This window comes from Aptenodytes patagonicus, chromosome Z, assembly GCF_965638725.1.
Source record: "Aptenodytes patagonicus chromosome Z, bAptPat1.pri.cur, whole genome shotgun sequence".
Lineage (NCBI taxonomy): Eukaryota > Metazoa > Chordata > Aves > Sphenisciformes > Spheniscidae > Aptenodytes > Aptenodytes patagonicus.
Genome location: NC_134982.1, coordinates 75,467,244 through 75,491,379, shown reverse-complemented (window position 1 = coordinate 75,491,379; position 24,136 = coordinate 75,467,244). Strand labels below are relative to the sequence as shown.

The 24,136-nt window shown below is 40.7% G+C and overlaps 1 protein-coding gene across 1 annotated transcript; it reads right to left on the bottom strand.

Moving 5' to 3' along the window:
* Positions 1 to 910: 910 nt before the first annotated feature.
* CAAP1 (caspase activity and apoptosis inhibitor 1) lies at positions 911 to 21,125 on the bottom strand. Its single transcript, XM_076361874.1, has 6 exons — positions 20,939 to 21,125; positions 19,646 to 19,846; positions 18,025 to 18,109; positions 16,961 to 17,036; positions 8,008 to 8,081; positions 911 to 2,012 (listed from the first exon to the last, which is right to left on the bottom strand). The coding sequence occupies exons 1-6, from the start codon at positions 21,068 to 21,070 to the stop codon at positions 1,669 to 1,671; spliced, it is 912 nt and encodes a 303-aa protein (XP_076217989.1). The 5' UTR covers positions 21,071 to 21,125; the 3' UTR covers positions 911 to 1,668.
* Between the last annotated feature and the right edge of the window lie 3,011 nt (positions 21,126 to 24,136).

The following is a 24,136-nucleotide window of genomic DNA, read 5'->3' as shown; positions in this document are numbered from 1 at the left end:
TTCTCAGCTGTATTTAATGAAGGTTTTAGTTTATAATCAAATTTACACTGCACTATTTTGCTACCATTTTACTCACAATACTGTTGATTCTAGAGGAAATCAATCATACTTTAAGAAATACTAAGAAACTTGCTATTAAAGACAATGCACTTGACTACCAACAAAGAAAGGGAAAAGGGTAGAAAAGGGGTTAAAAGCAAAGGGGAACAAAAGGTTAAAAAAAGAAAGGGAAAAAAGATAATAAAGGGAAAAAAGGAAAGGAAAAAAAAGAAAAATATAAACCTTGCAAGAGAATTCAAAACATAGTATTTGAATAGAACAAGGTCTGCAGTAATATTACAAAATAGCAGGTAGAAATTATCTATGCTACTGTTGCAAAGTATCTAATTTGGTTTCTAAGTAACAACCAAGGGAAAATCAGGAGTAACAATATATAATACATCATTTTACTTAACAAGGACCACATTTGTAAACTTCATACCTTAAAAAAAAAAAAAAAAATCGGTTTCTCTGTAAGTAAACACACACACAGAGAAATATTTTAATATGCATTTGATTAGCAGCCAAGTATAAAACCAGCACTAATTCTAAACAAAATCAGAATTATTTTAATTGTTGTAAGAAATCATAGCAGGAAAATTAATCCTGTAATACAATTTACTTACAAAGAAATACCCTTGAAATGGAATAAAGTAGAATTATGATTTTTAAACATTATATTATAGATATAAATAAATTAAATGCCTTTTCTAAAAAACATTTATACTGTAATTATGGGGATTTTCCTATTTGCAGGGGACATGAAATGACCACATCAGTTAGATGTTAAAAACTCAAGGTCGTCTAAATAGTCTGATTTGCTGCATTGCCCTAAATATTATGCCAAATATTCAACAAAAAAGCCTCATAGTCAAGAAAAAACTCTATTTTCTTTATTTCAGTTATGACACAGAAGATAGAACAGCAGAGGAGAGTGACAAAATTAAATCACCAACAGTATAAAAACTCTGGCATTTGTCACTTTCAGGCACTTTCATAACTCTGAAAATAACATGGTTCAACTGTTTATTTGAAAGGAAAAAATCCCTTCCTTTAGGAATTCAACTTTCTAAAAATTAAGTATGGTTTTAAATGAATCATCATTCATTTTAACTAGAATAGCTACATTATGATGAGCTGGGCCCCAAGGAGAAATAAGCAATCTCAAATCCCATCACAGAATGCTGAAGGCAGTCACACGACAAAAGACCTCTTCAAAATGGTATTTTTAATGAAATACATATAAATCAAGTTTCTCAAGTAGTTTAACAAGTTGCTAATAAATAAAATAGCTGGTAATTTCTAACCATGGGGTTATAAAGAACTTGATTCTCCTAACCTTTCTGGAAGGCACCAGGTTCCTGGCATATACATGGTGTGACTCCTTGGGGAAATAACCCAGCACAGAGACCTGACCTCTGTGAAGCGTCAAACCACTCTGTTTGTGCATGTCATGGAAGCAGCACACAATGGCAATGAAACCGACTATTAATGGCTTAAGCCACAGGTCAGGATACACAACAGGGTTTGAATGAGGAATGTCATACACAAGCCAAATATACCTTAGCACTGAAGAGAACAGACACCACATCCTTCAAAACCAACACTGACAATTAAATCTAAACAATCTCAGGGCTGTTTTTTTATATCACCAGCTTTCATCAGAGCCTTAATAGCTCTGGCCCTCATCTCGAGCTCCAGAAGCTCCAGCTGCTGCGCTGATGGCTGAACATCTTCTGACGGCGGAACGGCTAAGGTTGCTGCTTTGGGCTCCTTTGGGCTGGACTCTGCCAACCCCAGTATCTCATTCACACTTTTCTCAATGTCCTTCTGAAGGTCATCTATCTGACCGGCTCCGCTTCTGACAGTGTTTTCTTGCACATCTGGGACATCTTCTTCATTGCATGGGCCTTCTATGTCACTATCATATGCATCTGCATTTATGCTGAGGACATCACTATCTTCTCCCTTGCCTGTAACACAAATGTAACAGTCATATAGTCGCCTAACAGAACCATTTTTCTTTCAACTTACAAAATCGCTTCTGCTTAAAGTGTTTCTCTGCAGATTAAGAGAGTGGCAAAAAGATCTGTGAATTTAAGACAACTAATTCCTCTTCTTTTTCTCCTCCAACTTTTAAGGCTGATCTAATTTAGACAAGTGTTAATGCATTTTTATGCCGATTTAGAAGAACATGCAGTATAGCAAAGCAGCAGTATCGGGAAAATTTATTCCATCCTATGGAGTTACATGATCTATTTTCCTAATTAACATGTCAGAAGGTTTTATATCACAAGGAAGCCTCTGCAGTGCAAAATCGATTATTGTTTATTATCTTTAAAGTAAACTTAGTTTTCAAAATGCAATTTTAAAAATGACACTTTATAACTATTTTTTGTATTTTAAAAGGAGTGGGACACTATAGTCAGGCACAGTACTAAAAATGAATAGAAACTCTACTTATAGTGCAACTATTCATAATCTATCACAAGTATTTCAGATGTATTTAACTCAGTAAAAACATGAGGAAAGTTATGGCATTGACTTTTAATGCTGGCTAAAAGTTGGAGTTTATTTTAAAAAAAAAAATAATTAGAAGAGGCAGTGTAATAAAATGAAAGCAAAACTCTAACAGAACCTGAGTAACTGTTCTCACAATTTGGCTACAGAGAGACTAAGACTATTGCTTTTGACACATTGGCCTCAGAAATTATTAGTCCTTCACCAACCTTTGTATCTGTGGAAACTTACAGTAGGATTGGTTCCTGCTTAAAATGAACACTTTATAGTCAGATGATGGTAAAGTTACTGATTCTAAAGGCTTTAGAATTGCTTTTGGTAGTACCACTATCCAAAGGTACGGTTGTGTTCCCTGTTAATTAATAATGAGGGTTTAGAGCTAAAGATCTGTGGTTTTGAAATACATACAATTTCTTACCAAGAAGATTCAAAGAAAGTTTACATTCCTACGTAAGCTACTTTAGTCTATAATAATCCTCTATATATCAAAAATATTCTTCATTTAAGATATATTCAGACAGTATTGCAAACCTGTTTTTTTAAATTTTCTTTAATTCTCCTTTAAAAATATGGGAGAGCATGAAGACAAGGGAGCCAAACTCTTCTCAGTACTGCACACTGACAGGACTAGTGGCAATGGGCATAAATTAAAACACATGAAATACCACCTGACCACATGTAAAAACTTTTTCTACTGTGAGGGTGGTCAAACACTGGAGCAGGTTCCCCGGACAAGCTGTGGAGTCTCCATCCTTGCATATATTCAAAACTCAACAGCACATGGTCCTGAGCAACCCACTCTAGCTGACCTGCTTGAGCAGGGGGATTTGGTTCGATGATCTCAAAACAGCCCTTCCAATCCTAACAATTCTGTGACTCTCTGATTCTTAAAATCAGCATGTTGACATCTGGCTTTAAAAGGTTCTCTTTCACCAAACTGTTAATTTTTTGGGGAATTGCTGGTTTCATCCATACATACCTTTGGCTCCTGAACCTCAAATCCGCAGGGGTAGAAGTACTGATTTGCAAGGATTGCTCATCAACAACAAAACAACCAATATACTGGAACCCAAGTAAGTACTTCCTCTGTGAATTGTTCTTTTTTAATACCAGGCAATCAGAATCTTACTGACATTCAAACTATAAAAAAAACCCCATTGACAATGCAGACTAACACAGCAGGGACCTATGATTTTAATACCTTTAACTGATTACCTTCCTATCACTGGCTTTTTTGCCTAAGATGCTCACATTTAATATTTTACTGTTGGAAAACTTCTGGAAATATTTTTTTAATAATTCTGCTCAATAAGAATGTTCCTTTAACGTGGGTTTCAGATCCAATACAAACAATTCTCTCCCCTTTCAAAAAAGAATAAAGCATCTTTGAAACGACATTTTTAGCAGTCTTTGTTTTACACTATTAATGTTTCAGTGTCTTTTATTATACAGGAAATATTTAAAAATGCAACAAAAAATGTGAGACTTTTCTTGAAAACACAAGCGTGAAGTGTAAAAAAACTCGCCAGCCACATAGTGATTTGTATTTTCTTCTTGAGTTTTTCTGCAAACCCCTCACGCTAGGTGGAAGTTCTGTACAAAGATTAGCAGTAGAGTATGGATTAGAAAAATTAAATCATGCCTTATTCAAAATCAGTTTAATCAGTCAACCTTAAGAGAGACCACTTTTACTTTTAAAGGAAAAACAAATAAGGCTTTAGAAAAATATTTTTTAAAACACCTTTTGGTACATGACTGCATTTGGTTTTAATTCATGAGCAGTGCAGAAAAACCTTAGGAAAGACCTATTTTTCTTGGGGTTTACGACATTCCTGCTAACCTGAGGGTGTAGGAAAAAAAAAAGAAAATCAATACTGGCTAGTAAGAAAGCTATAAATGCACTTTCTCTGCCTAAAAAACAAAAAAGGGAGGGAGGAAGGGAGGCAGGCAGGCAGGTAGGAAGGCAGAAAGACTTTTTTTCTGGTAAAAAAAATCTCAAATTGGTTTTATAAACAATAGTAACATTTTAAAACATAACTCCAAGGATTTTATTGATTCAGGATTAAAGATTTTTTTACTATATACACTTAAAAAAAGATATTCAGATATTCACTCCTGATCATAGGCTATGACTTGTCACAGCATTTAAGTCCCAATTTAGGAATACTGCATGTTACCCTGACTGAGAAATGCACTCCTGATTTAGGATCTTACATAGTTATCAATCCAGTACCTCATAACACTGGTTTACTGGATTGCAAAAACTGGCCATCATACAGCATATACGGGAACATATACAACTAACATATGTGGCACCTCCAACATTCTAATCAAAGCTGACAAGGAAGCAAATTCAACTCTGGAAAATGTATGATAAGCCATATAGATGAAGTTTTGGTCTTTTTTTTTGTAAGATAAACCACAATTTTCAAGCAATAAAAACTGAAAGCCTAAAACATAAACGATTCTGAAGCTATAAAAAATCCTGCTCACAGCAGTGTGTACAGAAAGTACTGTAAGAGACGAATATACCAGGGCCTTCTTCAATCCTAAGCAGTTTTGCCCTGTTCCTACTGTGATAGTAACTTCAAGATTAGTAATTCAGTTTCAGATGCAGTTTTACCTATTTCTCATACTATCAAATCAACTTTGAACACTATCTTTTCTACTTTACCTTGCAAGACACAAAGTATGCGAAAGATCAAAAGAAATGGGAATCAACAGGATTAAGAAATGGAAATTCTTCTGTCTTGCTGCATGGCATTAGTCAGTATTTACCTAACTTGCTGCTCAACCAAGCAGCATTTCCATGGATCAAAAAAAGGTGCACCAATGGATCATAGTTCAAAGCCTGAAAGTTAACTTCTGAGAATACTCATCCTAATTCACTGCCAAAGAGAAACTGACTTTGTACTGGGTCTGGCTGGGATGGAGTTAATTTTCTTCACAGCAACCTGCATGATGCTGTGTTTTGGATTTGTTTCTGAAACAGTGTTGATAACACACCAGTGTTTTGTCTAGGGCTGAACAGCGCTTGCACAGCCTCAGGGCTTTCTCTGTTTCTCACTCTGACCCCAAAGGGAGTAGGCTGGGAGTGGGCAAGAGATTGGGAGGGATACACTGCCAGGACAGCTGAGCCCGACTGACCAAAGGGATATTCTCTACCATATGACATTGTGCTCAGCAATAATGGCTCAAGGAAAGAAGGAAGAAAGAGGGATGTTCACGGTTATGGCATTTGTCTTCCCAAGTAACAGTTATGCATGCTGAGGCTCTGCTTTCCAGGAAGTGGCTAAAAATCTGGCTGCCAATGGGAAGTAGTGAATAAATCCCTTATTTTGCTTGCACAGCTTTTGCTTCACTTATTAAATTGTCTTTATCTTGACCCAGAAGTTCTTCTCGCTTTTGCTCTTCTGATCATCTTCCCCACCCCACTGGGGGAGGAGTAACTGAGCAGCTGGTGGGTGCCTACTGCTGGCTGGAGTCAACCCACCACAGGATTCTTTTTGGTATTGGTCACATATTAAGCAGAAACAAAATATTAACAGTCATTCCTGTCTGTCCTAGAATTAGTATGGACCAGGAAGCTGGGCAAAGCCGCCTTGGGTTCCATTCAGAATTTGGAGCCTCCAAAACTGCATAATACAGTGTTCATACAAGCTCATTGGCCTATAGATGTTTAATTAGCTGATGAGACTTATTTCCCTCTTTTGCAGTTGTAATTTTACCCAGTAATAAAGATCATGGTTGGCATTTCTCATTATCTTTTTCATTTTGATAACTTTTACTTTTTCCTTCAGCTACAGTTGCAAAATTCATTTTAGCACACTTAATTCCGTTTTTCAACTTTATTTTATCCACTTTTGCTTATCCTCTCATCCTCTCTTTTTTCCCCATAGCATCACAGGCTGCAGCTAAGCAGAATGATTAGAGTTGTATTTTTAAACTTATACTGATATTCTCAAAAGCTCTTTAAAGCTAACACCTTGAGTGGAGCCACTGTTATAGCCCAAAGCCATCATGATACTCTGGTTGATTAAGTCATAAAAAACAACAATGAAGCAATCACCTGCAGCAGTCATCAATTCCCTTTGATAATACAAAAGTGGAAGAGATCTGCAGGAAATCTGTCAGTTCTAAGGTCATTCCACAGAGTACAACAAGCAACATTTAAAGCATTCTTCACAAAGCCACAGCAACCTGCTCCTAAAAGTTTTGATGCTTTTATTATGACTCTATACTTCTCAATTTAATTCCCCTCACTAATTACTTCAGAAAAAAACATGCTTCACAAAGTTATTCCAAGAGACATCTTTTAGACAACATTCCGAATTGTGAAATAGGAGTTGCAGGAAGCAAATAATGTTAGATCTTCACAGAAGAGAAATTTAGCTTATAAGAATTCGCAACATTCTTTGATTGGAAAAGCTACTTCTGATGTTACTGCATACAGCTAGTCCAAATGAAAACAAATAGACTGAGACAGAAACACCTACAATTCTAGTGCTTCATATACATAACAATACTGGCAGTTGTTATATGGTGCTGATTTAATGATTGGAATAAAACAAATACTGCTGCAGGTTAAGAAAACTGTTTCCTTACGCAGCAGGCACTCAAATGTGTACCACTAACTTACCTGCTTTTGCATTTTCTATTCTGACAATCACTGGAGTACCCCAGTGTCTCACCCACTACATTTTTGCATTTAAAAAGAGAGAATATACAAAACAAAATGTTTGTCCTCAGAGGTTCAAAGATTTGAGCGTGTACTACCACTGGCACTGGCTTCAAGTAAAATACGCCAGTTATCAGGAGTGGTGGGTGTTTAGCACCATTCCGTTGGACCTCAGCTCTGCACAATCAAACAAAGCAAGGTATGATATATCAAGACTGAACAAAATGATTAAATTACAAGCAGTCCTTTGGCAAACAATTACTGTAATGGATTTCTATGAATGTCAAAACAGAGTACTGTAGACTCTTATGATCATCTCAACAGAAAGTAAAACTGACTTTGGAAGAATTCAGCAAATGGTAATAGCAGTATTAGCAATCACCTATGTACCAAGAAATTGAAATGACTGAAGCTCCTCTTCAGCTGAAAAACTAGATATGAAGAGCCAAATGAGCCTTGCAAGAGCTTCAGTCATGTTCCAGAAGCTAAACTAGCAAACTTTGAAGAGCTGCAATTTGCTTCTAGCCACAAAAAACTCTCCAATCTCACAGAATTAAGAAGCCAAAGTTCCTACAATGTCTTCTTCAATTTTACTCTCTCCTTTTCTGGAATTGGGCCCAAGGGGGAGGTTGTAACCCTACACCAGCTGATTTCTAAAAGGATGATTCTCTGTGATTGCAGCTACTGTTCAAAAGAGAGCTGTCAGTTAACTGGGATTAGTCACTGCCCAACATCAAGAAAACAAAACTTCAGCTTTCTCCACTACATACCTTGTTTTGATTCCTGACCTTCCAGCTTGTTGTCTTCTCTCAGAGAGGAAGTAGAGTCTATACTGTTGTCCTGTCTGGAAACAAATAAGAAGACATTTTAATCTACATCAATCTACATCTTTTACAATTTAAGAGAACTTTTCTAAGAAACGTTTACTTTGACTAAAGAAATTATGTGGTGGTAGGCCAATAGGCCAGCTACAGGATGAATAAAGGCAAAAGGAACACACAGAGTGCTAATCTAAGCACTTGAGAATGAGGAGTTTTTTGCTTTGCCTAGAGATACACAAGGATAAAGCAAATATTTCCACTACACCCTAGCCTTTCAGAATAACAATCCTCACTGGTAGCCTCTCCCTAATCTTAGGAGCTTTTCTCTAAAACTCAGAATAAATTGTCATACAGTTAAATGATTTGAAAAAACTATAGTTTCAGTTGCATTCAAATACTATTTACTGTTTTCATTTGAAATTAAGAAGCTATTTTCATGAAGTTACCATCACCCCACCACCATCCACCTCTCCTACGTCACAATCTCATAGTTCCACAAAGAGCCACTTTTTAAAACAAAATGCAACTCAACTGTTAAATTGCATTCAGTATCTGCATTTCTCTATTTCTTCTATTTAAAGATTTCTCTACTCTTGACCTGTAAGGTTTAAAGTGATTTATACAAGGGATAAGGAAGAGATATTTTTGTGGAATGTTCATGTCCTTCAGACATTTCGCACATACCGGTTATACAAACTGTGAAAATACTGTGAAATATACAGGGAGAAGGAAGGCAGAAGGACCCAGAATCACAGAAAGAGTTCAACTGCCATGTTTAGTGAGCATTTTGACAGTAGAATTGCCAATTTCCTACCCTGAATGTTGGTGCGGCATTGGTTTCATACATATTAATATGGAATCAATGCAACTATCCTGCCTGTGGGAGCTAAACAGCACTATAAAAAGGATAGCAGTATTCCGGTATCACAGGTGTAAATATAATGACTTTAACAACTTGTTTTTCAGTAATGGCCTGAAGGCTTTTCCTAAAATTGAATACAGATCTATTTTACCCATGCTTTCAAAGATACATTTTTTTCCAGGTGTCCAATGGCTATGTCAGGAGAGGGAACACCGTAATACTTCTCGCCATCTTGGTCTGAGAGACAGAGTTATTTTGATCACCATTTCCTTTTCTGTAGTAGCAAAGGTTACAAATCAATACTTTTCTGTTTCTCCCACTTTTTGTACGCATTGCAACATAAATGTGTATGGTAGCATGCAATAATTGATTAAGGAGAATATGTAGCTGTTTTCATATGCACACAGCACCTAAAAAAAAGATTTTTAAATGTTCTGCACCTTGAGTAAGGAAACCCTAAGAGAAACGTACTGTCCCATGCCATCGTAATAAACTAGAAGTAGACTATTTACTATGATGCATATTTCTCAGAACTCAGTGGTATGTATGCTTTCAGTTTGCTTTCCTACTTGGTCAACTCAAGAAGCATTCTCCCAACCTTTTAATTTCTGTTGGGACTTTCCATTCCCAGGCAGGGCTGAAAGAGAAGGAATGGATACAAACTAGCTGTTGAAATAGCTATGCTGAGTAGGAAGTTCTGTGTACATGGCTAACCCCTTCAGAAAATTATTTAAACTTTGCCTCTTCACAAACAAAGAGAGTTTGCTTGTTTATTTTCCATTCCAGTCATCAGTCTTGTACTACAAAGGCTGGAGGTGTTGCAAGATGGATTACAGCCCTCACCTGTTAGATGTAAAATATGCCCAGGAATTCAACAAATAAAATCAGGTCTGCTGCATGTGATGGTTTGGACACGTTAACTAGAGTTTCAATCTTCCTGCTGTCATGGGGGAAAAGGAACACCGGACAACATGACATTACCATGTTCAATTTCTTCAGTGGATGGAGCAGAGGATAGGCTGTGAGGAAAAGTTTTGCACTCATACACACACCCATAAGGTCAGAGTTAACTGAGACCTACCCGAATTACCACTCCAGTGAGCCTGCACAACCTAGCCCAGGGGAAACACCTTCTCAGCACTCTCAGTGCCAGGCTCCAGCTTAGGACCAAAGCCAAAACCGGTCCTCTGCTTTGAGACAGCGCCAGACTCTTGGGTAGCAACACTTCCCCATCCACCTCCATTACTGGGCAGGGTTAGGCCAGATGCCAGCACAGACCACCAGCTAAATCTGTCCATGATGCTGTCACAGCACACCTTCCAAGAAATTTCAGGTTTTGCTCTCCTGTCACTTGCCAAAGCTTATCACACGCAGTTTTCCGTTGTATTGTCCCGACCATTAGGTTATGCGTTTAATGGTGAGTAACCATAAGCACAAAGGCCCAGTGAGGAGCAGAGAAAAACCGCAAGCAGAGGAACCCCAGTAACTTCATCAGTGCAGCGGAATGACCCTGCCTGAGTTACTCCTAGGGTTGTGAAAGGAGAGCAACCAGCCCATTTTCTGGAAATGAAACCTAGTAAGAGCAGTCAGCTAGAGAAATCACCTTATAGGCTGAAGGATGTTACTCTCTACAGGAGCAAGGGGGTCTGTACAGGATGCTGGGGAAGAGCATTTCAGCATTGCATAAAACTGGCAGATATTTTTAAGGGGAGTGTAGGAATGTGTAAGGCAGCATGGCATGTTCAGAGGAAGAACCAAAGGTGGGAAAAGGGAGAGACCAAGGCAGACTGAGAAAAAACAAGCATGGGGAAAAAAGAGAAAAAAAGAAGATGAAGGGCCAGCAGAGCATAAACAGGTTGCTGGTCAGTATACTTGTCTGGCCAAGCCCTGGACCTGATCACCACAGTCTGTCCCACCTTCCTATTGAACTCTATTGCTATACTAACTATTTTTCCAAATGAGAGGACACTATTCTCTGTATATATGCACATGTGTGTGTGTCTCTAACTGCCAGCAACTGCAAAGGGGACCATAGGTCATAGGGGCCTGCAGGACTGTGCTGCCAGAAACTAGACAGAGTGAAAAATGTGCATGCTTCCTCGGGGAACTTCAATGTCATGGCATCAATGTGTATGCAGATGCTTGTAATTCACTAGCAACCCTCAGGCTGGTCTAGACAGCAAGTAGGATGAGAGGTCTGGGAGTCAGGTACCAGACAGACTGTAAGATCAGAGGCCAAACTCCTGAAAGAGAGCAGGGTCTGTAAGTAGGCAAATTGAGGGGCCATAGCTCCACTAGATACCCAAGAGATCAACAGTTTGAATGTCAGCTACTGGGGATGATCACAAGTCTGCACCAGCTATGGGAGACACCTGTGTGCACAAGGAGGTCTGAGCAGCAGCTGGAGTGGGGATGCAAACCTTGCGGGCTTGTATGTCCAAGTGCCAGCAACTGGGGAGAGCAGTGGATCTGGCACCAGCTACTGATCAACAGATCTGGAAGGAGTCACTTTTTTTTTTTTTAAGGAACTCCTAATGATTTGTTATACTTAAGTCACTCAACTCTTGACCAAAATAACGTCATGATACACCCGGCTCATCATTAAGAGCAAAAGCTGCTTAGGCTGCCCCTACCCTATTCTCCCTCACACACTTCTTCATTTTGAACTGAGAAGTCATCTCTGCACTGGACAGCAATGTGTCACCCGGGAAAGTCTGATCTTGCACTAATAGCATCCAGGCAAGAAAATTCACCTCTCTGGTATCACCCTGAGCTCCAACACCAAATTTCACTGAGGAATTACAATCAGCCCTTTGACAGAAAACTCAGAGCAACCTCTATGTTTCAAACACTGGCTGTGAAATTACCTACACCCATTTTAACAGCTACTTAAAAAGAAATTATCAATTGAAAAATCATACATCAAAACTTGTTGTAAAGTTTCCTCCTGTTGCCTTGACACTATCACTGATTACAGCAAAACCAAGTTGCTTTAAAGACTACCTACTGTCAGCAAAAGAATTTTTAGAACCCAGAAGTACTTTTACAGCACGTTTTACTCTTTCAGAATTTATTGGATTGGACTGTATTGCTGGTGAACATTCACCACTTCATTTAACAGGCGGGCATTTTGCACCATCTTGTGGCCAAGCAGAAGCATTTCAGGTCACAGTTCAGTTTTGCTCTCAACTTGTTAACCTTGTTTAATTTGTTTGTTAGTAAGAAATATTTTTTTTTCCTAATTATCTACACTGCGGTTTAGATTTAAGAAAGGGAGACACAACATCATGTCTCCACACAATGGGAGCAGAAGACATGCTAATCTAAAATTAAGGCACACTATACAAATTTAATACCCTCTTCTTTCATGCCATGCCAGTAAATGACCACAATAATTTGGAGCTCCCTCCTTTTATCAGTCTTCAAAGACACTTCTCCCTCAGGATGCCAGTTAAGTTCAAAGTCACTCTTCCAGAAGATAAACTCAGCATTTTTTTTTTTTTTAATAGAACAGCATTAGCACAGTATGTTCTTTTCAGCAGAAAGAAGCTAACTATTACAGTTTGTTGGTGACAAATGCTGTAAATTTAAATTTGTCCTATGCTAGCTTTTCATGTTGACATGCTCCACGCTAGTTAAATGCTAACCTGGGCTCATGCACATGGATTCTGTACAGAACCTATTACTTTCAGGAATCTGCATAGCTGTCAAAGAAATCTGGGTTTGAGGGTGATTTGGTACCACTACTCCAGCAGATTATGCAGAGTGAGGTAAGACAGCAGCACAAGTTAGGAAAAAGGGTACTGGCCAGAGGAGTGGACAGCTAAGGACTAAGACAACAGCACTGCAATACTGGTGGCTGGGATTCCAAGCATCAGCAGTAACTGGGGTTGGAGATCAACAGGAAAAGTTTTGTGACAGAAAAAAATATCTTAATGTGCTGGACTAGAAGACAGTCTGATAACATGAGATACAGTCATGCTGATACTTTCCTTACAGGGCTTTTAATTTTTGTTAAGAAACTTTCACCTAAATCTCTGGAGTCAGGCTTGAGATCAGTACGTCTGGTACTCTGACATAAAGACAATGTACCTTCCTTAATTTAAAATTTGCCTTCGCAGTTCCAAGTCTAAAAAATATTCCTAGAAGTGCCAAGTCCTTGTAAGCTTCCTCCAAATTTTTGTTCCAAGGGTAGATTTCCATGACAAATGAGAACTAAAATAATTAACAGCAAGCAATTAAAAAAAAAAAGAAAAAAGAAAAATCCTTATGAAGTAGTGCTCCTCAAGAAAGGTATCCCAAATGACAGATGCTAATCAAATTGTTTAATGCGCTATGAAATGTCCACCAGTCCGATCACAGGTGAAATTTGAGGACACCATGGGAACAGAAGACAGTGAACAGATGCCAAGTGCTAATATATCTGTTCAGTGACTCATGTAGCCTATTCTTTCAGTGATTCCAAATGGTGAAGATAACCAAATTGACCTAGAGGGGTAAATATCAGACAGCAATTGCATGCTTCTGAACAGCCCAGTACCCAGGAGCAAAACATGTTAAAAAAAGGAAAGCCTCTAAACTGCTAACCTTTCTAAAACAAAACAAGCAAAACCTGAGCTCATGACTCCAAGGCAGTAAAAAGCCTACAAATTCTTGAAAGCGCAAATATTAAATTGCAGATTTTCACACAGTGAAAAAAAAATAAGCACATTATATTTTCAAAGCAAAAGATCATTTACTCACATTATACACATGAACATAGGATCACTATAGTGATATTAGCATGCTTGTTCTTTTAATACATGTTTTATTACAACAGCAAATAATTTGCTTTCGGTCCTTCCATTGGAAGGTATTTAAAAAGCCAATTCAGGAAACAGCTCAAGAACATGCTAATACCTTTTGAATGAGTTAGGAAGAATGCCTACTTGGTTTTGCAGGACAGTAATTGGCTAATTCCTTCCAATTAAATATCTGTCATTTAACTGGAAGCTTAGTAAACAGCAGTTCTCTTGGTTTAACAGTACTCCATTGCAGACAGTAACACAGAAACAATAAAAATCTGAGAACTGCATAGTCAAAAATCTACACCGAGCCCACAAGTAATGAAGCGTATCTATCGTAACAGCAATTTCCAGTTATTGGCAAACGTAGGCCCTGCTTCTTCAGTTCTTCTGCATGCTTGTTCCAGGATTCCTAGTGTTTAACTCAGAAGAAGCTGGTGACAAAACATCAGAGCAAATGTTTTACATGCTAATGGAAGCATCTGAAGCTTTTACAGAGCTGAAATTTAGGAAAAGCCTCAGGACTTCCAGTTCTGGTGGCAGAACGAGGATATGTGCATCAGAAAAAGGAAGGTTCAATTTACAATTATCTGGGGAAATTTCTCTAAATCCCTGCTACTTTTAGAAGGTACAGACAGGAAGCAGGTCTTCAGAGACAGATAAGTATTTGTATATTTGGGGAAAAAAAAAGACACAGTACAAACTATACTCTTCTAAGAAAGCCTGTGTATTTTGATACACTTTTAATTTCTTCAGATATATTGATTTAAGCCTTCTGGATTTCTATTGATATATGGATATTGCTGAAGGTGTAAGTTTGTCGAACTTTTTTTTTTAAAAGAACAAAGATGAAAGAAACAAACTGATGTTTCCAATCAGTTAACAGATTTTTGACTAGAGTAAGACTTGCTATTCACATTTTCCCTTACCACATTTAAATGTCCATGAAAGCAACTAAGACAAGTCAGACTTAAAATAAAAAAGCTTTAATGTTGCATCATTAATAGAATGCAGAAAAAAGTAGTCAATTACAAGAAAACCACAAGTAACGAAGACAAACTATGAAGAACCAACAGTGAGAATATAAACAAAAAAACCTGTCTTTTTCGTTCTGAAAAGTCTTTTCTCTTCCCAGGGCAAAAAAATTCACCCATTTAAACACAGATGATAATTAAAAACACATTAATGATTACAAACAACCAAAGTTTAGCTCAGGAATGCAGTTTTCGCTATTTCTTCACTTGCATCTTTAGCCTCCCTGCCTACTGACTGACTTGTTGCTGTTCTGGCTGAAACAGAGTTTCCTGAAGTTTTGCAAACCTGCATTTATATTTAATTACACACAGGTTGAAAAAAGTTAACCTAAATGTCCAAAGATTAAACCTATTTAGTAGAAAGGGCTTGTGACATTTTACAGTTGTAAAAGCATAATACTGTTCTACTTACTAAGCACTGGGCTTAATGATTAATATAAAACCTTAATTTTACTTGTTTCACCTATTTCTTCCTATCCCTTTATTTCTCTATCATCCAAAAAACTTTCCCTTTTTGTTTTTTGTTAAAGCTAGCACACAGCTGAACCTATGAGCCAAGGTTCTCACCCTTGTGTGTAGCATACTATTTTTTAACTCACTGCATTAAAAGGAGAAGAAAAGCCACAATTCCTACACCAACATTATCTTGCCTGGCCAGTTTGGAATGGTCTGAAATATTAAACTATCAGGACAGAGATAGAGATACAAAAAACAGGGGCACCTCAACCATTATGTTTGTCAAAGGAAGCAACCTGCTCTATAACTTTGATCAACATATCTTAGTTTTTTACTTTTTTTTTTTTTAAACACAATTTCTTCTTGGTGTTGCTGTCAGTTACTGCTCATATCTTTCTCATCAGCGACGTAAGGTGACCTAGCTTTGTCAGTTTTTGGTAACTGCAGCAACGGTAAAGAACTTGGTCAGTTTTAATTCTGCTGTACTTCAACACAGCTATGAGAAAAGGCAGACAACACCAACTCACTTTGGTTTACTCACTGCTTATGCCTGGGATATTATCTGTACAGTGCAAAAACAGCAGACTTCCAAACTGCAATTTAGATCCTATAGATGTTGTTTTCCTGAAACTTTCCTACTTGCCATGGGCAAATGGGTTGTTAAGTGTCTTCAGATACCCGCTAGTTAAGAAATGGTGAATCCTGCTTCCTTTCCTTATTTTGTTGTTTTATTCATTAATTGACAATAACAATTTCCCCTTTTTAGGTTTTTACCAGCTCAAGTCATTACTTTATTTGCATATAAGCAAGACTTTACTCAATCTACTGTAGCTGAGGACCATAAATACACGTCTCAACAGTAGCTTTGAAACACCTTGCAGCCATGGAACTACCTTCTTGAAATCTAGCAGCACTAATCCTGCCATACCTCTTTAAGATGAAGACCATTTCATGTATTTTGCAATAGTAGAGAGCTTGTAAATTAGGCCTTAAAAAAATCGTACCATTTCTCCAGGCATCAAAATCCTGGGGCATTTTTCATGGTTTCCTTAGCCAATAAGTTTGTCTTCTCATTCTATTTAGAAGTTCACCGGCAAAACATCTATCACTTAACAGAGACTCCTTTACATAAAGAGACCTGCTATTTAGTGTATTTTGTAGTTTTGGGGTTTTTTTATTTTGCTTTTTTAAATAGCCAGCAGAGGGCAATGTCCAAAATAAGAAAATCAGTCCACATAAATGGGTGTACTGACACCATTCACAGATCATGTAGGCAACAAATAGCAAAGGGGGGGGATACAGTCACAAATCAACTCCAAATGGAACCCTAGAAGAAAGTGTCAGAGGGCATTAAAACCGTATCACATGAGAAAAAGTGAAACATCACTTAACTCAGTATCACTCCATTTTCTAGGATATTTGTATGATGTACGATGAGATGCGATCAAAGAAAATTACTTCATTCAATAACTTCGTAAGTTGTTCTGAATTAAAGACAGGATCAGAAACCAGGTCTCTGTTAAATCAAAAATACCAACCAGAATGTGAAATTTGGATTACTAACACTAGCTTTTCCATCCATTTGTTCCTATTTAGTAAGTCTAGATGAACTAACCAAACCAGCAAAACTAAGAGGTACTTCAATCTGCCCAACACTGGTGTATTGTCTTGTATTGTCTCAAAGGTTTATTAAGTTTGATCATTTCTCATGAAAAATCCCTGTATTGTTCAGTATTCTTAAATTAAGTGTTTTGTCTTTTACTCACTGACTGACTGATTCACCTCCAGTCTTGTCTCCTCCATCTGCCTCCTCGTCAGTATCAGAATCAGCTCCAATCTTGCCTAGATATACACAGTTTCAAACATGAAAATTTAGGCAGGTAATATAGTTAATGCTATATAGTTAGGCTTACTCTTAATGATTAACTCTATTGCAATCATCAGCAGAAGAGGTTTTTTTCCCCAGTTAGAGCAGATGTTCTAAAATTAGACTTACTCAAAACTAAAAACTTTATTTCAGTTACACTGTATTACGAAAAAAAACAGAATAGCTATTGCTAGTACAACACTATAGGCACTAAAAATAAAGCACAGGAGACAAAATTAATAGAAGGTACTCCACAGCATTCAAGATTTGAAGAGTTCCACTTAATTGAGAAGACAGCAATATGTTTACAAATAAATTCTACCGCCCTTAAATATCAAGTGGAAGTTCAATAAGATACTGAAAAGCTGGAATGTCATATCCTTAATCAAAGTACATGAACTGTGTCTCAGCAGAGCAGCGGGATCCACCAAGAATCCTTTAACTACACCAAATACTCTAGGGCAATTGCTAATACAATTCAACTGGTATTGCAGTATGTCAGATTTCCCCTGCAGAGAACGAGGGGCAACTTAATGTCAGTTTACCTAAAATAATAGATTTCAAACAATACTTCTACACTCCTAGCTTTGTTTTTTCCACCTCCTAGCTTTGTTTTTTCCACCAAGTCAAAAGCTTTGTTCTTAGTTTGGGTACTAAGGAAAAGAAGCTTATATTACTGTTTTCTGCAGGTATCCCTAATAGCTTTTAAATCAATGGACGATTTCATCCAAGCTTAAAAGATGAAAGCCAGCATATATATATACACACATACTATATATAAACACTATTAGAATGTGTATATATGTAATACCAATATATATACACATATATACACACACACTAATACACACTTATTTGTGTGTGTGTGTGTGTATATATTAGAAGCTAGAAACGGAGTGAAAATCCAGTTTCCAAGCAGACTATTCTCTGGTGTACAATGGTGCCTAAAAGTTTCATTCATACCTTCAAGTATCTTCAACAGTTTTTTTTCAGATAACAGCTCCAACTGCTCCAAGCAAAGCCTTTTGATTTCGTCCATGGAACAGTTCTAAGAAGACAGATAAGACAGACCACGAGCTACTAAAAATTTCTGAGGACAGAGTAATTATGAATGGTAACTACTACTCCAACTGTACTGAATGAAGAGCTAACTCAGATTGCAAGCCCTTCTCTGTTCTGACCTGCATTGATGCAACTATTGAAGAACACCAGGTAGGTGTTTCAGTTTTGACAGCTACCAGAAATAATGCGTGTGTGGTTTTTTTTCTGAAAAATTAAGCAATACACACTATCAGTTACTTGACCTATGGCTTGGAGTTTTCACTGCAGCTGCAACACTGAGCAGTAGAAATACCGGGCCATATGTGTGAAGCATCAAACAGCAAACAACTGTAGCCCTGATGACTCCTAACTCTCCATCACTCAGGAGCAGCTGGATTACATAATTAAGCCTGCAAAGACCAGAGCCAACTGTTGAATCCAAGCTCACGGACTGAAACAAACACTGCTATTGCCAACACAGCAACAGCTGTATACCATAATAAAGAAAACATAAGAAAGATGTAAATTGTGATCCATTTCTCATGCTTGATACTACCACACGCTGCCATAGATTTTATGGGTATTCCAGTTCCCTTCACATCTTTCATACTACTTGGTGTCCTCTTGGTGAAACAGTGATAATTTCACGCTTTCAAATGAACTATGATACCATGTATAAGTACCAAATTAGAAAGTGCTGAGCATATTGTAACATTCATGACCCTACTGTAGGTTTGGTTCTACACCACCAGGCAACTTCGTTTCAAAGTCAGTAATGCCTTTGCCTCCAGCTGCACCAGACCTCTTCTCCCAGAGATGAGGAACGGATGAGACTGTATGCAATTCACCAAGTGCTTAAAATGAAGAAGTCCTGCCTCACTTACATTAATAATGACTCATAAAGATAAAAATTAAAAGACAAATTTTAAAATTAACAAACATCACACAAATGGCATTTTACCTGCAGCCTCTTCTTCTGTACGGGCTGCTAGCCTAATTTATTACTGCCAAGTCCTGCAGTCCACAAGACTCAAAAAACATATGCTCTAAGCCAGTAAAACTCTAGCAATACTACCACTAAAGTCCACAGAAGTTACAGCTTCAGAAGCTGTTTATCAAAAAAGGATTTTATTGCCTTATCTCAGACATTAATTTAATACCATACAAAGAAATTCAGCTGACACAAACAGAAATCACACTTTTATTAACAAATCAGCATATTTATTAGTGAACAACACTACTGACTTTACTCCATGCAATCATGAAACTCCTTTTGCATTTAATTAACCAGTACAGACAGACAGTATAAAAACAAGCAGCCTGCAGTTCAGCAATGGCTGAGCAACGGAAAAAGGAGTAAGCAGGAATAACTATATCAAATCTTTAAAAAGTCTCACTTTCAGAGACTTGATATAATCTTTATTTAAGAAATACACAGGCAGCTTTTAAGCTGGAAGTCCACTAGACTTGAGAGATAGACGTGCTTTGTTACACAAGCATTCAAGCTTGTAAAAAGTATATGAAGGTAAGTGTATTTCAGTACCTTTAAAATATCAGGCAGCATCTTCTGTAGTTTTTTCTCCCCTATGACACAGAAACACTGTTGAAGCATTTCTTTTTTGTCTGCGATGTAGAAACTGACTGGTTTGAGTGACACGCTGAGATCTAATCCTCCTTCTTCTATATCACTGGGTTGTTCAGCTTCTTCCACTTTTTCTCCAGATGGTACATTGCACTTTTCTTCCTAAAATCAAGGACAGCAAGTACAATTTTCACATTTTCTAGTGAACAAGAGAAGAAGGAAACTTACAGCTCCATTTGTGCTTGCAATAGTTTTCCCTTCATAATTGCAAGGTACGTCTTAAGGTGGACTTCCGAGCTTCCAAATAGTGTTTCAGTTTGCAGGGTAACCATTAAAGAAGCGACATTTTTGGTTACTGAAACCATCCTTACGCTAGGGGAAATTTTAAAAGCTTCAAGAGGCAAAAAGTACTTTTAAATATTAACTGGCAAATATCATCTGCAAATACCTAGCTGCTGCTTATACATGAAAGCATGCTTTAAAGCAGAAGAAATCAATCTCTCTGATTTGCTGTGCAATTAAACCACTAATCTCAAAATTTACAGCTACCCTGCTAAGAAGGAAATTGGCATACAATGCCCTGCGTGGCACAGTCTTCTGAGAATAAAAGTGGGCTTCACATCGGAAAACGTATCTTCCATACATCAGCGGAAGACCTCTACAGTTAAAAAAAAAACAGCTAGAAATACATTTTGAGAGCCCCGCGATTCAGGAGCGTGTGTCGGGCGAATTTTCGTGCTGGCGCACCAACAGCTCCTAGGACAGACTCGCAGTCCCGCAGGCACGAGCACCACGGCTGGGGTCACCGCTGAGCAGCCCCTACACCCGGGAAAACACGGGCCGGCCTCCCCCGGGCGTGCAGCGGGAGCACCGCGGCGCTGCCGTGGGTGCCTCTGCCGCACACCTCTCCGCGCTGCCCCGCGCAGCCGCACGCCGCCGAGCTTTGACGGAACGCGGCCGGCCCCGCACTCGCGCCTCGGGTCCGGACCGGACCGGAGCCAGCCGCAACCACCCGGCCGAGCAGAGGGCGCAGCCGCCCGCCCCCCGACCCTTCCCGCGGCCCGCTCACGGCGGTGGCAGCGGCCAGGCCTCGCCCGCCGGGGCGCCACGGAAGGCGGGCGCGGCGGCGGCGGGGAAGGGCGGGTCGCGCCCCAGAAGGCACGGGCGGCCCCGAGCCCCGTCACTCCGAGGCGGAGGGGGGAAAGCAGCGGCCAGAGCCGCGAGGCGGCCGCCCGCCCCTCCTTCCCGCGCTACCTCCAGGGCGCCGCGGCTGGACTCGGTGCTCCGCCGCTTCCTCTCGCTGCCGCCCGGCCCCGAGGCTCCCTCCGGACAGCAGGAACGCGAGCGGCGCCGCTTCTTCTCCTTCGAGGACTTCCTGCCCGGCATCGCCCCGCCGGGGCCCGCCGCCCCCCGCGACGGTCACATCCGCGCGCCCGGCAGGCCCGCGCCCAGGGCGAGGCGTGCTTCCGGCAGAGCCCTGATAGGCCGCCTCGCAACGCGTCACCGCCCTTTCCGGCGGGGGGGGGGCTCGGCCGGGAGCCGTTGGGGCTGGCGGTTGGCGGTGGGGCGGCCCCGGCCCCGGCCCCGCGGGACCCCGGCCCCGGCGGGGACAGCGGCTGGCCGCCGGCCTCGGGGTTCTGCCCCCCGGGAGTTTTGCGTGGCGCCCCTCCTGGCGGCTCTCTGCCGAGCCCCCGCGCGCCTCGGTCTCCGGCTGGGGCCGCCGCGCCGCCCTGTGCCGCGGGTGCTGCTGTCGGCGGCCGCTGCCCCGCACCCTGGCTGTCCGCACTCCACTGGCTGCGCAGTGCTCTTGGGGCGCTTTTTTTAACTTTGTTGCGTATTTTTTTGCGGGTAGCGAGGTGGGAAGAAAACTTGTTTTCCAAACGTCGGCAAGCCACCCATTTATACAAGTATCTTTGATCCTCCGTAATTGCTGTTTAATCCTGACCGGTTTTCCCTGGCTTTCAACCTGTTTCAACAATGTGAGAACCTTCGTTCTCTTCCCTTGGCAGCCCTTTGGAACCAAAGGTCCTGCCCGAAGCCTGTTGGAAGCCCAAGTAGATGACATAAAATCCAAGCAAACTACATTGTCCAGGTAACACTGTCATTGTGCTCAGCGGCACCTGCAAAACATCTGAATAGATTTGTAAGTTGTTCTGCCTGGGGGGGGGGGGGGAAATCTTTAATGCTGATTTGTCTAGTCTGCTTCTAGTCCTTGCTGTAGTCCATATAGTCTGCCCAGCAGAGAGACATTCGGCTTAATTCTTTCTTGTTCCAGAGAGTCACCTCTCAGACTTGCTTAAAAATTGGTAGAGCTGCTGTTCTGAGCCCCTGGTATGAAGCTTTAGGCAACCCGTCATGGTAATCACCTCAACTTGGTTCTCATGTAACCTTTTGTCCCCAGAAACTTGTTCTTACTGATTTCATAGAATCATGGAATAGTTTGCGTTGGAAGGGACCTCTAAAGGTCATCTACTCCAACCCCCCTGCCGTGGGCAGGGACATCTTCAACTAGATCAGGTTGCTCAGAGCCCTGTCCAACCTGACCTTCAATGTTTCCAGGGATGGGGCATCCACCACCTCTCTGGGAAACCTCTGCCAGTGTTTCACCACCCTCAGCTTAAAAAATGTCTTCCTTATATCTAGTCTGAATCTACCCCGCTTTAGTTTAAAGCCATTCCCTCTTGTCCTGTCGCAACAGGCCCTGCTAAAAAGTTTGCCTCCATCTTTCTTACAAGCCCCCTTTAAGTACTGATAGGCTGCAAGAAGGTCTCCCCGAAGCCTTCTTTTCTCCAGGCTGAACAACCCCAACTCTCTCAGCCTTTCCTCACAGGAGAGGTGTTCCATTCCCCTGATCATTTTCGTGGCCCTCTTCTGGACCCGCTCCAACAGGTCCGTGTCTTTCCTGTGCTGAGGGCTCCAGAGCTGGACGCAGTACTCCAGGTGGGGTCTCGCCAGAGCAGAGTAGAGGGGCAGAATCCCCTCCCTCGACCTGCTGGCCACGCTGCTTTTGATGCAGCCCAGGATACGATTGGCCACCTGGGCTGCAAGCGCACATTGCTGGCTCATGTCCAGCTTTTCATCCACCAGTACCCCCAAGTCCTTCTTGGCAGGGCTGCTCTCAATCCCTTCATCCCCCAGCCTGTGTTGATACCGGGGGTTGCCCCGACCCAGGTGCAGGACCTTGCACTTGGCTTTGTTAAACCTCATGAGGGTCACACAGGCCCACTTCTCAAGCTTGTCCAGGTCCCTCTGGATGGCATCCCGTCCCTCTGGCGTGTCAACTGCACCACTGAGCTTGGTGTCCTCTGCAAACTTGCTGAGGGTGCACTCGATGCCACTGTCTATGTCATTGATGAAGATATTAAACAGTACCGGTCCCAATACGGACCCCTGAGGGACACAACTCGTCACTGATGTCCATCCAGACATTGAGCCATTGACCACTATCTTCTGGATGTGACCATCTAACCAATTCCTCACCCACCAGACAGTCCACCCATCAAATCCATACCTCTCCAGTTTAGAGAGAAGGATGTTGTGGGGGACCGTGTCAAAGGCCTTACAGAGGTCCAGATAGATGACATCTGTAGCCCTTCCCGTGTCCACTGATGTAGTCACTCCATCATAGAGGGCCACTAGGTTAGTCAGGCAGGACTTGTCCTTGGTGAAGCCATGCTGGCTGTCTCGAATCACCTCCCTGTCCTCCATGTGCCTTAGCAGAGCTTCCAGGAGGATCTGTTCCATGATCCTGCCAGGCAGAGAGGTGAGACTGACTGGCCTGTGGTTCCCCGGGTCTTCCCTTTTTCGCATTTTAAAAATGGGGGTTATGTTTCCCCTTTTCCAGTCAGTGGGAACTTCACCAGCCTGCCACGACTTCTCAAATACAATGGATAGTGGCTTAGCAACTTCATCTGCCAGTTCCTTCAGGACCCGCAGATGGATCTCATTGGGTCCCATGGACTTGTGCACCTTCAGGTGCCTTAGATGGTCTCGAACCTGATGTGTGGCGCGGCTCTTCATTCCCCCAGTCCCCACCTTTGCCTTCTGCGGCTTGGGCGGTGAGGCTTGAGCACTTGCCGGTGAAGACTGAGGCAAAAAAGTCATTGATGTATTGCTAACTTCTACTCAGATATGCTCCATTAAAAATGGTTCAAGCATGGAAATATCTGTAATAAAAAATAAAATATGCATATCCCAGTGAATGCTAATGTCAACAATAAATTTAATTTTTCTGTGATATTTCATGAGTATTGCGGAAGTGTGACACAAACGATTTTTCATGGGTTGCAGACAAGTAGGAATCACGGCAGAAAAGCCCATTAAAGGCAGGTGACCACGTTGTGCAATTCAGGAAGACACTGATCAGTCTTCAGCCACCAATGTCAAGATTAGCTATAGAGGGAAATGCCAATTAAAGAGCATAGTTAGCCAAAAATAAAGACCGGGGTGGAC

Bases quoted from the DNA above. Each gene is read 5' to 3' on its own strand.
- CAAP1 (XM_076361874.1), bottom strand. From the start codon at position 21,070: ATGCCGGGCAGGAAGTCCTCGAAGGAGAAGAAGCGGCGCCGCTCGCGT. The intron at 19,847-20,938 runs GTAGCGCGGGAA...CCTTGATTTTAG, and splicing joins CCAGCCGCGGCGCCCTGGAG to GAAGAAAAGTGCAATGTACC. The intron at 2,013-8,007 runs GTATGTAGTGGA...TTTGTGTTACAG, and splicing joins AGGTCAGGAATCAAAACAAG to GCAAGGGAGAAGATAGTGAT.